At 33.3% G+C, this 18,048-nt stretch overlaps 1 protein-coding gene across 19 annotated transcripts in view; it reads left to right on the top strand.

Moving 5' to 3' along the window:
- Positions 1-18,048, top strand: part of LOC106071338 (inositol hexakisphosphate and diphosphoinositol-pentakisphosphate kinase 2-like) — a 77,111-nt gene that overhangs the window by 40,837 nt on the left and 18,226 nt on the right. For 12 of the 19 annotated variants that reach the window (XM_056005755.1, XM_056005753.1, XM_056005749.1 and 9 more), the window contains 8 exons: positions 1,769-1,883; positions 1,980-2,087; positions 7,690-7,821; positions 7,923-8,129; positions 8,277-8,405; positions 8,555-8,834; positions 9,007-9,099; positions 15,017-15,073. In XM_056005755.1, the coding sequence (XP_055861730.1) occupies positions 1,769-1,883; positions 1,980-2,087; positions 7,690-7,821; positions 7,923-8,129; positions 8,277-8,405; positions 8,555-8,834; positions 9,007-9,099; positions 15,017-15,073 (1,121 nt within the window). The remainder of the gene's footprint in view (positions 1-1,768; positions 1,884-1,979; positions 2,088-7,689; positions 7,822-7,922; positions 8,130-8,276; positions 8,406-8,554; positions 8,835-9,006; positions 9,100-15,016; positions 15,074-18,048) is intronic. The other 7 variants (XM_056005766.1, XM_056005765.1, XM_056005760.1 and 4 more) reach the window with 3 other exon arrangements.

Genomic DNA, 18,048 nt, shown 5'->3' with positions numbered 1-18,048 from the left:
ACAAGAGAAGTATTGACCTCATTATTTGTCTGAGGCATTACTAATATTGCCTTGAAATATTCAAATAATTTATACAACTAATGCATAGCCCTTGTCACATATCTGATACCAGCGCTATCAATGTAGACAAGTAGAAACATTTGGATCAGTTCAGTTGTGGTTATATAGTAATTATACTTACAATAACTACAATTTTATGATAATAGAATCATTGTATCTGGAGAAATACCATTTACTTTTGGGATTATACATTCTGTTTAAAATGATCATTTCAACACTGTTTCTTTGTTGTTTTTCATATCTGTAATACATTCAAGGAGAAAACATTGTGTTAGCTCATTAGATGTGATATCTTTCATTTGAAGAAGATTCAACTATCATAGCTCTGAATTATTTGTATAAGACTAAATTGTCATCATTGTCATATATTTTTGTGTGACACTAAAGTATCTTTAATTATTTGTATAAGACTAACTTGTCATAGTCCTCAAATATTTGTGTGACACTAAGGTTTCTTTAATTATTTGTATGAGACTAAAATAGCCTATATTAATTGATAATCCTTTAAATGGTCATTTTGGTTCCAAATTTGGCTCCCCCCCCCCTTTTTTTTTTAGTATTTCAATGTAATTTTCTCCTTAAAATCAAACTAGGGATTTTTTTCTTACTTTTTTTTTTATTCTGCTGCTTTAAGTACTAAATATTTTCTTGCTGAGGTAATTCTGTATCCAGCTTGTTTTTACACAGTGGTTATGATCATGTGATTGCATGGTATGTCTGCTAACTTTTTAGTTGCGCTTCGTATACAAACAGTTTTGTATTTTTGTAGTCAAACATTATTCTGTTTATTTTCTTTTGATGCCCAATCCTAACCTAAAAGTTTTGAACTGATTCATTCAACTTGAATAGTTTTAGCCTAGTTTTTCCAAACAAATTTTTTTACCTTGATCTTCAAAATCAACCTTTTTTATTAATCTTTTAAAACCCAACTTTTAACCCTAGATTTCTAAATATAAACCTAATACAATGCATTGGCTATATATTGGCTATGTATGAAGCTTCATTTATATGAAGCTCAGAAATATTATCCTTATTGTTGATATTGATTACTTTATTTAAACATTTATATAATGACTAGTTTTCAGTAATTGTTTTGAATTAAAAAAAAATAGTTTCTACCAATCATGCAGCATGCTTTAAACAGAAACATATTTAGTAATTCAATTATTTATTGATCTATTCTGCATGACTTTCATTTATTTTTATTTTTTTTTTGTGATTTACCATTATTTCAAAGTACCTTTTAGTTTTATTTGTTAATTTTGTATGTCTAATTATTCACCCTTTGGACATTTATTATGAAACATATATTGTATGGTTGACTTTTACTGTTGATCATATTCCATCCAAAAACATGGTTTAATTATTAAACTCTAAGATAGTTTTTAGCTAGTGTATTATTGGACACTTCTATTTGCTATGTTTCGTACTTATAAATGTACAATGAAAGTACAGCTACTAAAGGTTTTGTTGAAGTATGATTTGTTACGAAATCTGTTGTAGGTCAAAGTCATCCATAATCTTGTCATTAAGTACTGTTCTAAACATTGAGATCAATTATTAACTAGTTCTACGGAGGATTTTGTAACAAGAAAGCAAAATACTTCATGAATATCTCTACATATATATATATATATGTATATTGTAATAATGTGCTTTATTTATGATTAATGGTATATTTTGAATAAGGGATGTTTTTAATGCTCAGATATTCCAATGGAGTAGCTTCCCCTGAAAGATTTGTGAGGACAAGACTTTATTTCACAAGTGAGAGTCACATTCATTCATTGCTGAACATGCTGCGCTATGGAGACTTTTTAGATGTAAGTAATCCTCCTAGCATCAACTTCTTGGGCACATGAATTGCAAATAACCTATTTTGCATTTGACTAACTTCACTATACTTTGTATTGGTTTAGGAAGAAAAAGATGAACAGTGGAAGAGATCAATGGATTTTATTGGAGCCTGTGCAGAACTGAATTATATGTCTCAGATTGTACTGATGATGTTTGAAGACCCTGCCCAAGTAAGTCTCAGCATTCTGTTGGAAACAAGCAATTTTGTCATGGGGACACCACTCCACACATTTTAAAAATATATAGCATTATTCCCTAATGCAGCTAGTAATGTTTGTTCATTGTCAGCATTTTCTATTTGGGGTTGAGGTACTTGTGTATTGTATGTCATAGGTCTCAGTTATTTTAGCCTGTTCTAAAAAATAGCAAATATTTTTTAAATGTTACTTTTTTGTGACTACTGTAGACATTAGCTACAACTGTCTGGCCAGAGCTTTTGCAGGAGAGCCTCTCAAGCCCTCACTCAAAAGGAGTTTGATAATGATCTATAGTTTCTGTACTTAGTTATCATTTACATTTTTTACATTACTTTTTAAGAATATTTTATTTTGCTAGTCTTTCTTATGTTCCCAATAAACTTCAATCCAGTCCTTGACATCATTCTTCACTTTATTAACAGATCTTCCATTTTTTCTAATCTTTATGGTGAATGGTTTAATTACTTTGGCCTTTATTTTATGTTTTTTCTGATGTAGTTAGGTTTATAATTCCTTCAAACTCTGCAAAACTGTTATTTTATGGATGAATATCTTTTTTTATGTATGCTAGCTTATTTAGAGCTGCTGCATAATCCAAGTCTTCAGAATAAAGCTCAGTGTCCTTGTATATTATCAATAAATAAACAAGCAGAATGGGATCGATAGAATGCATCCTTCCCCATGGGCTCAACACTCACCCCAAAATAAAATTAGCTTTAATTTTGTTTTTTGTAGGTGAGATTTTATTTATGTTAAAACATAATTGCCCCGTTGTAGCCGGGGGGGGGGGGTGAGTTTGAAATTCCCCCTTTCAGGGATTTTACACCTTTAAACTCCATCTTCAATACAACAGAAATAATCAAACAAGTCACCATATTCCATAAGCATAGCCAAGGAGGGCGGATTGAGTTTAATCCCCTTGCCCACCAAGAGTTTTTTTTTATGTTAAAAAATACCCTTTTCAATATAAGTAAAGCAAAAAACAGTCACCAAATTCTATGAGCATAGCCAAGGTGGATTTCAAGCTTAACCCCCATTCCCCCCCCCCCCCCCCCCCCCCCCCCCGCCCTTTGCAGAGTGTTTTGAGTTTAACCCCCCCCCCCCCCCTTTCCTTTCCAACAAAAGGAAAAACAAAGCTGCAATTACTAAATTTCGTGAGTGTAGCCAAAGGGGTTTTGTGGTTACCCTTTCCCCCTCCAATAAAAAACTACAATAAAACTATTGTTACCATTTTCTACCAGTAGCTAGGCTCCATTAATAAAGTGCAGTAAATTCCAGATTTCTTTTTTGACCTACAATTTTTTAATAGAAGAGTAGCAAAATTAAGCACTGTAGATACCTCAGAATATGCATTATTTTAGTTTTAAATACTGGAAATAAAGCTTGGGTGTCTACCTTTACACTAAGTGACTATGTCACAGTATGTTTCTGTGATGCTGGGGATTCTTATATAGATATAGACTCTAGATCTAAATATCTTAAGAAATTCAAATAATGAAGATCCTTTAATTCAAACAAAACTTTAATTCAGGAGCTAGGAATCACTCACAATATACAAAGTGTACAAATGAAACTGTATCAATTGAATATCTTCTTCCAAGCTCGTTATCAAACAGGTTCAAACAAATATATTAATTCTACAACTGAAAATTATGCAACTTGTCTCTCTAAGTTCCATCTACCAATTGATGTGTCTAGCTCAGCTTAAACAAAACCCCGGGAAACCACGCCCAATCACGTGATCAGATGACACCACAAGTTGTCTCTGCATCTCTTGATGTAATTGCCTTTTATGGTGATGTGTAATTGATTCTTGGAAAGGTGATGTGAGATGTTGGAGGAGTTGTACGTAAAAAAAAAGTAAAGCTCCCCTTTCAGACCTTGTGGTCTATAGGGCAGATGATGTAAAGGGTTGTAGGATTAGTTAATTGACCTCCAGGTATCATAAAATAAACTTGCCCAGTCTGCTACATGACACACAGAACCTATAATAGGGTACTAAGTATGAAAGCTCAGAATGTAATGAAGATTAATTACGTATACACACACATATGTGATTTTATATCTCTTAGGGCACTTTCCCAAGGAACACTGTCATGCTTTTTCTAAATTGATCAAAACAATGTTTACTTTATTATTCTATTTCTCTATTTAATCATATGTTTCAGAGTAAAAATGTCTATGCAAGATCCTCTGTATATAAATGGGCCTGTTCTTGAATATAATCTTATTCTTCCTAAGATTTTGTTTGCAGTCCTCAGCACAATGGTTACAGTTCATTTTCATGTTGTTTGATACTTAAGCTTAACTTTTAATTGGAATTTTTTCTATTTCCCATATATTCTGCAATATTATTCCTGACATTCTACATTCAACATTTCCGCAAATAAACAGTTTGTATTTTGCGGCTTTCTCCACCATTTTCTTGTTTTATTTTTAAATCTTCATTTGTTTCCATAACTCCTATTTATTACCTGGAGATATTGCAGCAACTTTTGAGCTCATGAACCAAATTGTTTCTTTGTGTTTCTGTATCTTCAGTTTATCTATTCAGATTTCTATTATTTATATTTATATTTCCTCATTTATGGTTCAGTTTTGTAACAGGTTTCTGTCCTCTTACCTCTACTTCTGTTTAGTCTCTTTTTTTATTTTTACAAAGCTTATATCAACTCATTCTGTCTGTCTGGTAAAAAGTGTGTACACATTATTTCTTCAACACCCATTCTCGGATCAAGCTGAAACTTTGCACTTTGACATAGACAAGTAATAAATGACTAAAAAAAAATCAATTATACAAAGTGGTAATTCTTTGTTTTGTTTAATAGCAACAAGGGAAACTATTACTTCAGTATTCACATATATGGTTAAATTTGTTGGGTTTAGTCTCCTGAAATAATTATTAACATTATTTCTCCCTTTTGCATTCTCTGATCAAGTTGATACTTTAAACAATTATTTATTGTACCCAACAAAACATGAATCAATAAACAAAAATACTCAGTTAATTAATTGTTGGTAATTAATTATTTTGTTTGATATTGAATAAGTGAAATAACTTGTACATTACTGATATATATAGTATTAAAGATGGAGTTCTTCCCCTTTAGCTAAGCTTTATTTTGTTTTAAAAAAGGATTTTTTATATTTTACTTGTTTAACAATTAGCACTGAATGCCTCCACTTTCATTTACAATGGTTTGATCAATTTGGAAAAGTCTATGTGGGTTTATAGATGTCCCTGTGCCTAAATATATGTCTGCTCTTTGTTTCCTATACTAGTTAATAATAAATTTTGAAACACCAAGAAACTTGGTTGAGACACACCTCGCTATATACTGCGCCGCTGTGGCTGTCACGGAGCTTTCTGGACAAAAGACCTTCGAGCTAGGCCCAATTAATCAGAGACCAAATCAACATGTGCCAGCATGGAAAAGGAGCCTTGAAGACAATATTAATCAACTGAGGAGCCAAATGGATACAATTGGACAATATCTGGGAAACAACCATTCCGCGAAAATACTTAACAAAATGAAGACAATACTAAGAACAACTGGAATCAAATTGACGGACTGTGATAGCCACGCACGACTCTTATGTTTGAAAGATACTCTGAGACAGAAAGCTAAACTAAAGGGAGCTAGGTTAAAGCGCTACAACGAAACCACCAAAAGAAAGGAGCATAACGCTTTATTTCAGCACATGAGAAAACAGTTCTTCCGTAAACTAGCTGATAATGGTGCTGACAAAATTCAAACCATTGATAGCACTAAACACGGCTCCTTTACTGACTACTGGGCGGCGCTTTTGTCCGACCCGCTACATTACAATGTGCAGGCTGACTGGATCGAGGAAATCCAAACTAAAAACAACATAATACCAGAAATGCCTGATGAGGATTTCACAGCTGAGAAAGTCTCAGCAGCTATATCAAAAACCCACAACTGGACTGCTCCTGGACCGGACAATATACACAACTTTTGGCTGAAAAAACTTACAGCCGTACATGCACCACTAACATCAAGTTTTAACGAGCTAATATCAGAACCGTCTTCAATGCTGTTAGAACTCACTGAAGGGAGAACATCTCTCCTCCCCAAAAAAGGGGATCCGAACCAACCATCAAACTATCGCCCTATCACTTGTCTGTCAGTGGTGTATAAACTAAGAACTTCACTTTTAAAAAGTAAAATGTATAAATTTTGTTCTGCCCATAAGCTACTAGCAGAAGAACAACAAGGTTGCATTGAAGAGTCGATGGGCTGTAAAGTACAGCTAACTATAGATGGTATTATATTGCATCAAGCTAATAGAAGAAAGAGAAATTTACACATGTGTTACATCGACTACAAAAAAGCTTTCGATTCAGTTTCGCATGATTGGCTATTAAAAACCCTGGATATTCATAGAATCAACCCAAGAATAAAACAACTATTGAAAGTCTGTATGAATAATTGGAAGATAAACCTGCACCTTAATCGTGATAAACTAGGTTCTGTGCACATAAGAAGAGGTATATACCAGGGTGACTCACTATCTCCACTCTGGTTCTGCCTAGCGATTAATCCTCACATTACTCCAAGACTCTAGAAACGGTTTTAGGGTTGACACTAAATGTACAAAATGTGTGTCCCACTTATTATACATGGATGATCTAAAGCTATATGCAGAAACCGAGCAAAAATTACACACCTTAATCAAAACGGTAAAATGCTTTAGTGACGATATCTGTATGTCTTTTGGCCTGGATAAGTGTGGCATCATAAGCATTAAAAGGGCAAGGCAACAAACACCAACATAGAATTTGAAGGCAAATGCCGAAAATGTGGAAATGTGGGCGAGTCGATTGAATACATTATGGCAGGATGTCCAGCCCTATCAGAATCAGCCTACCTGGGTCGCCATAACCAAGTTGCAAAGTTAATACACCAACACCTGGCTTTGACGTACAAATTGATCGGTAAGGACACTCCCTCTTATTATATATACTCAAGAGGTTCTCGAGTCTACTGAACATCTGCTATACTGGGATAGGCCTATTCTGACCGACAAAACGGTAGATTTCAATCGTCCAGATCTGCTGTTCATCGATAAAAAAGAAAAAACCGTACCACTGTCTCATAATTTAAGAAAAACTGAGATAGAAAAACAAAGAAAATATGGGAACCTAGGCTTGGAGATTAAGCGTCTATGGAAATTGTCCTAAATAACAATAAAAAATGGAAATTGTCCAAAATAACAATATACCCCATTGTTATATCAACCGAGGGGATAATAAGAACTGACCTCACAGACACCTTCAAGGCCCTTAACATTCCTAGGAACATCTTCGTTGCCTGTCAGAGGGCGGTACTGCTGCAGACCTGCCACATCACCAGAAAATTCCTCAGTGGAAACTGTTAAAGGGACTACGATGAATTTTGTTTCTCTTTAGCGAAACTCGACCCTGGCAGCGCCAGAGAATGACTACTCGTTCATTTCTAACATAATAATAATAATAATAATAATCTTTATTGTCCATATGGAAATTTGTCTTACTGCTATTGTTATTGCTATTTTTCATCCTTCTTGTTAGGATGAAGGATCTGATGATAGATTTCATATTGAACTTCACTTCAGTCCTGGAGCCTATACATCCTGTGATGAAATGACTTCAGAGCCAAAAGGAATGGGCTTTAGACCCAAGCCTAACAGAGAGGTTTATAGTGTATGTCAATGCTTTGACATTTACTTAATAGATCAGTTTAGATTGCTGATTTTGTTATTCCTCTTGTTTACATTATTATAAACACTGTAATTAATGTTTAGGAAGCCACAACACCAGTCATCATTCCAGAAAATCAGGAAGAAGTTGCAGAGGCTGCAGTTCAAGATGTATTAGAACTGCCTACTCCACTCAGACAATGTGCCTCTGTACCAGATAACATTAAACAAGAAGAGCTTGGAGATTTAGTAGAAGCTGATTTGTTTGCACAGGTCCAAGAAACAGTCATTAAAAAGGAGAGCCAGTCAGATGTAAATCCTTTTTTGAGTTTGTTTCTATTGTATTTGATTCTATTAGATTTTCACTCAGTTTTGTTTCTATTAGTTTGACTTCATTTGTTTCATGTGTTAACCAACACCACAGTGTTTGGTATAGTTTTACATTGTGTCTCTTCCCAGACCATTGTTTGTAGCAAGCAGAAGACCAAATTTAAGTTTCACCCACATTCCCCTGACCCTAACACACCAGAGTGGGACTGGGGTGATGATGATGAAACACCGGAAGAGGAAAATAAAAGATCAAGGGAGGCAAGTTTTGTTTTTCAATCCCCTTTTTGTTTTGAAACTATTTTACTTTGACTACTTAACAAGAAATTGTTTTCTGTGGAGAGCAGAATATAAAAAGATTATAATTCTTAAAAGCTAGAAAAATGAAAATGATAATTTTTATTCTGTAGGTAACAAAACATAAAAAGCATATCCATGCTAAGGAAGAACTGCACAAACAAAAATCTTTGCCTCCTGCTGTGGACAGCCAATTGCAGACCAGTGTCAGATCACCAGATGAAGAGAAGCGAAGCTTCAGTCTTCCACGCTCAGTGGAAATGAGATTGAGAAAACAAGATAGTAAGTTTGATAAGGAATCAAGTGACATCTTGGAAGAAGAGAAGGACTCACTGTCCAAACTGGCTTTTAAGAAGACTGACCCAATTCAAATTAATGTCTCATTGGCTGGGGGTAAGTCATCTCATGTCAATCCAAGGTCATTTATATATTATAGAATCAGCTAAAACCTTCATTTAGTTTTACAAAATGTTATATGTTTATTAATTTAAAATATTTGATAATATTAATTCTTATTCAAAGTAAATGTTTTGAACTTGACCTTGGTGTTTGATTTTCTTTCCAGCAGAGTGTAAATCAAGTTCTGAAGAGAAAAGAAGCAGAAGTCTAGAAGACAGCAGTGACATAGTCACCAAACTTCGTGATCAAGATATAGATGGTAAACATTTTGTTTCTAATTAGACTTGACAATCCTTCACCTAACATAAAATGTTGTCCAACATAAAATACTAACCAAAATATCACAGACACCTTCATATTCTTAATAAATGTTGAGGCTAACATAAAGACTATTATGAAGAACTCAGTAACTAGCTATCAGAAGTGTCTTACTCTTGAACACTTAGTTGTTGATCTTTTCTATTAGGAGTTGACTTGACTGGAAAGAAACCCTACAGTTGTAATGCTTCCTGAAAATTGGTTGGTCTTACCTCTATGTACTCTGCTGGAAAGACATTATAATGTTTTGACTAATGTTTTTTTTTAGTTTCCTATTGAAGCAATTGTCATTGGTCTGTAATTACCTCAATTTTATTGATCCAAGTTGAAAAACACATTGATTAGCACCAATTTAAGTGTAAAAAAAAATGAAGAATTTAAATTTTAAGAAGTATTTTAACCAAATGAGTAAAGCATTCAAAGACTTAAAAGTTTTCATTGTATTCTAATGAAAGTTTCATCCTAAAGAGTCAATGTCTAACCAAAACAGTGTTTTCTTTTTTTGAAAAGTAGTTCAAAGTTTATTGACATTGCATACAATTTTTCCATACAAATATAACATATAAATACTATTCAGAGCTCAAGTTCTCTAGGAAGTTATGATATAATGATACATTCAATGAGATTATAAGAATCCATTATAAATACAAACTTTGACTACAAGGATTCTACCTAAATAGTTTGCACATGTTAAAAACTTTATATTTACTAACAGTTTGTTGATAAACTTTCCTTATGATAAGCTTGCATTGTTTATAGTGAGTATTTTTTGTTTGTTTTTGTAAATATTTAATTAATAGATTACAAAACAATGAACTTTTTTTTTGTTACCTTCCAATGTAAGCACATTACCATATTGTTGGTAAAGCAACTTGTATAAGTAAAACTGTTCTATGGGAGTAGAATACAGTTTGATCAAATCATTGTTTGCTTGTACAAAGTCATTGGTTTCCCTACACAACGAACTACTTCAATTAGTCTAGAACATTGTCCTCTCAGCTCATATGTTCATGTTACACAATGAACTACTTCTATTAGTCTAGAACAGTGGTTCCCAAACTTTTTTGTCTCGTAGACCCCTTGCCATGTTTTCTGATTTTTGGTAGACCCCCTGCTTAACTTATATTGCATTTTTGCACATTCACAAACTAATTTTTTAAACTAATTTCTAATTGCAGTGAGTCAAAGAGTGAAAAGTAATGTAAAGCTACATCATAAGTTAGATCTATCTTTTTTACAGATATAATTCAAATTTAAACCTATTAAAATAACAATTAATATGTATTGCTGCAATCACCATGCACATTGGAAATGTTGTTTTTTTTTGTATGTTCCTCATCCCTTTCTACGGATATTGTTTCATATAGGAATTCGTTCTTCTATGAAGTAGTCCTTCAAACATTAAATATTAGTTTATTAATTTGCCTTATGTATTATTGTAAAAGTTTTCGCAAAGAGTTTCTCGTGTATTTCTTGATCTTTCATGTTTGGCTCAAATATTGAGCCTGCGGAGCTGTTTTCATTAACAGGAGAAGGGGCAAAGGCACCTAAACCAGTAAGCTTCGGGCAGCCTACCTAGCCGAAGGAAAATAGAATTCAAACCTCTGCTGCTTTGCAGCTTTACACCCAAACATGGAAAAGAAATTGTGGGTCAGCCCTGGGGAAAAATATGGAGTTGAAGACCATTAGGCAGTTTGCAGTTTAATGCTCATCCCACCGATGTGCCCTTGAACTGTAGTGTTACTAAAAGAAATTCGTTTCATAATATCAGATGAAGGTTTGTGTAAAACAGTTTTTAAAACTATTTCAACGGCTGGTAAAATTAATGTTTTATCTATAGTGTTTTCCGTATTTGGCTATAGGTATAGAGATCTTGTAAGACGCTCACAAACCACCATCTTTTCTATTTGATGTTGAAGAAAAATTTTGTGGATCTATTCTGACATTTTTTTCTCACTTTTCTCTTTTTATCAGGGTGGCATCTTCTCAAATAATCCTCGAGTGTAATTGGTTTCATATGGTCATAAAAAGGCTCTTATTATAGACAATCGCTTATTTACCAAGAAAATAAATAATCAACGCTTTAAAATCAAGATTTCTTTTTGTTAAACATTACTTACATGTAGACAAAATTAACTATTTAAATAAGTATTGAAATTAAATACAACTATTTTACTTTCGAACAAACCGGTGGATATTTATAACTAAGGTACAAATCATTTATAAGTGTTTGAAATAGTTACATTAATGGGGTGTGAGCATTAAAGTCATAGACCCCCATGGACATCTCATAGACCCCCAATTTACTTTTTCACTTTCGTAGACCCCTGGGGGTCTATATAGACCACTTTGGGAATCACTGGTCTAGAACATTGTCCTCTCAGCTCATATGTTCATGTTACACAATGAACTACTTCAATTAGTCTAGAACATTGTCCTCTCAGCTCATATGTTCATGTTACACAATGAACTACTTCAATTAGTCTAGAACATTATCCTCTCAGCTCATATGTTCATGTTACACAATTAACTACTTCAATTAGTCTAGAACAGGCATGTCAAACTGGGTGTTCGGGGGCCGCATGCAGCCCCTTGGCCACCTAAAAAATTATAAAAATAATGTTAAACTATTACGCTGGAAAACAAGAGCTGACAAGCTACTTGAATTGAAAAATAGTATTTGTTAAACTGAACAACGAGGGTGAGTCTTCAGTGAAAGCAAGCTACATTTTGTCAAACTTCATTGTAAGCCATTGCAAATCATTTAATAAATGTGATTTTATGAAGGAGTGTGTTGTTAGAGCCGAACTACTTCTATTAGTCTAGAACATTGTCCTCTCAGCTCATATGTTCATGTTACACAATGAACTACTTCTATTAGTCTAGAACATTGTCCTCTCAGCTCATATGTTCATGTTACACAATTAACTACTTCAATTAGTCTAGAACATTGTCCTCTCAGCTCATATGTTCATGTTACACAATTAACTACTTCAATTAGTCTAGAACATTGTCCTCTCAGCTCATATGTTCATGTTACACAATGAACTACTTCTATTAGTCTAGAACATTGTAATCTCAGCTCATATGTTCATGTTACACAATGAACTACTTCTATTAGTCTAGAACATTGTCCTCTCAGCTCATATGTTCATGTTACACAATGAACTACTTCTATTAGTCTAGAACATTGTCCTCTCAGCTCATATGTTCATGTTACACAATGAACTACTTCTATTAGTCTAGAACATTGTCCTCTCAGCTCATATGTTCATGTTACACAATGAACTACTTCTATTAGTCTAGAACATTGTCCTCTCAGCTCATATGTTCATGTTACACAATGAACTACTTCTATTAGTCTAGAACATTGTCCTCTCAGCTCATATGTTCATGTTACAGAATGAACTACTTCTATTAGTCTAGAACATTGTCCTCTCAGCTCATATGTTCATGTTACACAATGAACTACTTCTATTAGTCTAGAACATTGTCCTCTCAGCTCATATGTTCATGTTACACAATGAACTACTTCTATTAGTCTAGAACATTGTCCTCTCAGCTCATATGTTCATGTTACACAATGAACTACTTCTATTAGTCTAGAACATTGTCCTCTCAGCTCATATGTTCATGTTACACAATGAACTACTTCTATTAGTCTAGAACATTGTCCTCTCAGCTCATATGTTCATGTTACACAATGAACTACTTCTATTAGTCTAGAACATTGTCCTCTCAGCTCATATGTTCATGTTACACAATTAACTACTTCTATTAGTCTAGAACATTGTCCTCTCAGCTCATATGTTCATGTCACACAATGAACTACTTCTATTAGTCTAGAACATTGTCCTCTCAGCTCATATGTTCATGTTACACAATGAACTACTTCTATTAGTCTAGAACATTGTCCTCTCAGCTCATATGTTCATGTTACACAATGAACTACTTCTATTAGTCTAGAACATTGTCCTCTCAGCTCATATGTTCATGTTACAGAATGAACTACTTCTATTAGTCTAGAACATTGTCCTCTCAGCTCATATGTTCATGTTACACAATGAACTACTTCTATTAGTCTAGAACATTGTCCTCTCAGCTCATATGTTCATGTTACACAATGAACTACTTCTATTAGTCTAGAACATTGTCCTCTCAGCTCATATGTTCATGTTACACAATGAACTACTTCTATTAGTCTAGAACATTGTCCTCTCAGCTCATATGTTCATGTTACACAATGAACTACTTCTATTAGTCTAGAACATTGTCCTCTCAGCTCATATGTTCATGTTACACAATGAACTACTTCTATTAGTCTAGAACATTGTCCTCTCAGCTCATATGTTCATGTTACACAATGAACTACTTCTATTAGTCTAGAACATTGTCCTCTCAGCTCATATGTTCATGTTAGACAATGAACTACTTCTATTAGTCTAGAACATTGTCCTCTCAGCTCATATGTTCATGTTACACAATGAACTACTTCTATTAGTCTAGAACATTGTCCTCTCAGCTCATATGTTCATGTTACACAATTAACTACTTCTATTAGTCTAGAACATTGTCCTCTCAGCTCATATGTTCATGTCACACAATGAACTACTTCTATTAGTCTAGAACATTGTCCTCTCAGCTCATATGTTCATGTTACACAATGAACTACTTCTATTAGTCTAGAACATTGTCCTCTCAGCTCATATGTTCATGTTACACAATGAACTACTTCTATTAGTCTAGAACATTGTCCTCTCAGCTCATATGTTCATGTTACAGAATGAACTACTTCTATTAGTCTAGAACATTGTCCTCTCAGCTCATATGTTCATGTTACACAATGAACTACTTCTATTAGTCTAGAACATTGTCCTCTCAGCTCATATGTTCATGTTACACAATGAACTACTTCTATTAGTCTAGAACATTGTCCTCTCAGCTCATATGTTCATGTTACACAATGAACTACTTCTATTAGTCTAGAACATTATCCTCTCAGCTCATATGTTCATGTCACTTTGATCTTACAACTTTGCAGCTTTTTGTTTCAATTGCTTTCTGGGACTTGATTTTTGTTAAATACTTCATTGAAACTTATCAAAATTATTCTACATTAATTAGCATTCTTATTAAATGTTAGTTTGTTTTTGTTTTTTTCTATTTTAAACATCTAAAATGTAAACTGATTGTTCTTTTAGTTTACTTGGCAAAAATATTCTCTTGATATCAATGAATGGTTACATATAAAAATAATCAGTGATAAATATATCAATCAATGGTTACATATAACAATATTATCAGTGATAAGTATATCAATTAATGTTTACATATAACAATATTATCAGTGATAAGTGTATCCATCAATGGTTACATATAACAATATTTTTAGTGGTAATCTAATTATTTCATGCCTGGCCTTTACGTATTTGAATGTTGCATTTTGTTTTCAAGATAAAGCAATGTTTAAGTATCATTCTTAGCATTGACTAAATTGTTCTTCTATACATCACTAGTATAGAAAATTATTGCTTTCTTGCATGGTACATGTATAATTCTGATTACAATGCTATCAAACAAACATAATAAGGTAGCTTTCATATACAAGAAATCAAGACTATTCATCAGCCTGGAACTTTTTTTTTTTTTCTATTTTGTAATCAAATGATTTATTAGAACATTAAAAACAACACTTGAGCACAAGCCAAATGTCATCAGATGTGTGTCAATAATTATTGGCTGATAAACAATCTGGATGTCATCATTGCAGTCAAGTGTGAATTATTTCCTTCTTTGCCCTACTAGTCAAGTATATGTTGTGTAGAATATGACTGATACAAGTGTTTCCTTGTATAAAGGTATGTCCAGTCAGTCCAGAAGAAGAGTCAGCAAAAACCTTGGTGAACATCTCAGTGGTAGGAACTTCTTTACAGTTTCTTCCATAAGCGGACAATTTATGTTTGTTTTCATTCAAACCTATTGTTTATATGTTTATTTAACACTTAATTCCTACAATTATTTCTTATTACTATTAACAACAGACAGTTCTAATACTAAACTACACTAATGCAACAGACTTTTGAAACATTACCTCAGCTAAATAGTCAAAGTGTTTCATCTGGTCACTCTTTTTAAACTCCTAATAAAAAAATGTACAACAGAATTTAAATTTCAAACAAATATAATCCAGAAAATAATTGTTACATTAGTGTGCATTAATATTTGTTGCATTTTATTTTTTAAAATTCTCTTTTTTTAAAAGTTTCTTTTTATTCGAGTTCCAAATTCTTGCTCATTTAAAGATACAATAAATAATTATTTTATTAAAATCTTAATTTTAACTTAATTTAACCCTTTCAACCCTAGAGCTGGAGATTTCATTTAGTTTGCTAAAAATCCGTACAGAAAAATCTGTTTGATGCACCTAAGGTAATCAAAGATAAAGAAAAATTGTGTTCAAAATTAAATGAAGAACAGCTGTGTAAATGTTATTTACTGTACTTTACTTTATATGATTTGTTCATAAGCTTCCTAATTTCATGTTGAAATGTAAATGTTAAATGAATATACTTATTGTAATGCACAAGATAGTTAAAACTGTTTTGCATGTAAAAATATACAAAATTTTTATAATTGTTTTCAAATAAAGTAGCTTTAAGATATTTCTGATCCACATTCGGTATGTATAATGTGTATATAGCTTAACAGAAAGATTCTTTATAAAAACCATATTTGATGAAGTGTCAATATTTTGACTAATTACAAAAATGAAGATTGAGCATCATGTAACTAGGTCCAAATATAAGAAAACTAAATACCATAGTTATATTGCAAACTAAATTACATAGTTACATTGCAAACTAAATACCATAGTTACATTGCAAACTAAATTACATAGTTACATTGCAAACTAAATTACATAGTTACATTGCAAACTTAATTACATAGTTACATTAAGTACAGTCTGCTTTAAGAATCCATCAAAGGTTAAAAAAGCTTCTTGATCCTCAGATAAGAAATACACTAGGATAGTCTTTGAGCACCATAAGTCTACATCTATATTAGACTAGATAACCAGATAAGATATACACTAGGACATTTTCTGAGCACCAAGTCTATATCTATATTAGACTAGGTAACCAGATTGGAAATGTACTAGGATGTTGTCATAGAACACCATTTCTATATTGGACTAGTTCACAAGATTAGAAATACACTTCAATAGTTATTGAGCACTAAGTCTACCTCTATATTAGACTTCATAACAACAAAGCAGGAATACCATGTTTCACTTCTAGGAAATGAAAACAAAAATGGCTAGTCTAAGCGGGAACAAAACTGTAAAAACTTCCTCTGGAATTATGTAACTTTCATTGTTGTGAAAGTTCAGTGGTCCATTCAGTACTTAATGTGGAAATCCATATCAATATGCTAACACAAATGGATCTTATGCTTTTTCTATGTTCCAGTAGTTGTTATTCAAGAGATTTTCAAACAAGAAAATTATTTAAAGTTGCTTTCATTAACATTTCTGTTAACTCATCCTATAAAAATGTATCTCTGATCATAACTACAGCATTGGTGTTTAGTTTCTCTGCCCTTGCAATTATGAATGCCATCAGTTAAGAAACTAAGATAAGCAATCTGCAGTAAAGCACTTACTGCCTTTGGTCCTCAAAAAATGCAAAAATGTAGACTGATTTGAGGCAAATCTTACACATTGGAACCTTGCATCAAGAAAAAAAATATCTGTACACCTCACTCACTCACTTCTCAGTTTAGTTGGCAAAATATTTGCTAGAGTGGCACTATCCAGGTTGCAAGTGATAGCTTCTAGAGTTATCCAAAGTCGCCATGTGGATTCAGGAGTGGTAGATTCACTATAGACATGATATCTTCTAAGACTGCTGTAGGAGTAATTTGTTGATCTGACGAAAGCCTTTGACATGGTCAGTAGAAGTGGTCTTTCCAAATTCTTATGAAAAATAGGCTGCCCTCCCAAACTGCTAAAGTTCATTGAGGAAACCAAATGTACAGTGAAATTTAATGGATCCCAATAAGCACCTTTTAAAGTCAGCATCAAACTATTTTTCTCTTTTTTGCTTCTAGTGACATCAATGAACTTGTAATTCTCCATACAAGATCCTCTGGAAAATGCTTCAATGTGTCCAGTTTGAGGGCAAAAATCAAAGTTGCTGTCTCTGCTAATCAACTTCAGACACTGATTGATAGACTATCTGAGGCATACCAAAAGTTTGGCTTAAATATTAATCAAAACGAAGGCAAAATATTTGTTCCAAGCACTGCTCCTCAAATGACCATTAATGGCCTACCACTCGAAATTGTTGACCATTTCTGCTATCTTGGCTCCATCATCTCTGATTTTTTTATAAAGACATCAACAACAGGCTAGCCAAGGCACTGGGTTACTATGTCAGGGCTTCAGAATAGAGTGTAGGTCAATATCTTGCTGACTACCAATACCAATGCCCTATCCCACTGGAGAAAAGTAATAAACAATGAGGAAGTTCTGCAAAGAGCAGGATGCCAGGCAGTGGCATCACTAGGGTGGGTGTCACCCGGTGCGGTCAACTTAGAGTGTCACCCCTTCCCCCCGCTCCCTCCATCAGAAACATTTCGTGTTTTTTGTTTGTTTGTTGAGCCATCATACACATACATTAGAATTAACTACATTCATTGACTTTATCAATGACACCCTTTGATCAGGAAACATGAAAAGGACCAAAATGCCTGTGTGTAGTCGCTGAATGAATTCTTTATGTTGTGTCTGTTCTATTTATGTGTATGTTTCTGTTATGTTGTCTGTATATGAGAAAATGTCCTTGCAATCACAACAAATTTCCATAAGGATCAATAAAGCAGTCTTAGT

Source organism: Biomphalaria glabrata, chromosome 12 (assembly GCF_947242115.1).
Source record: "Biomphalaria glabrata chromosome 12, xgBioGlab47.1, whole genome shotgun sequence".
NCBI classification, from domain to species: Eukaryota; Metazoa; Mollusca; class Gastropoda; family Planorbidae; genus Biomphalaria; species Biomphalaria glabrata.
The sequence above is the reverse complement of the archived record's forward strand: the minus strand, read 5'-3'. Positions and strand labels throughout refer to the sequence as shown.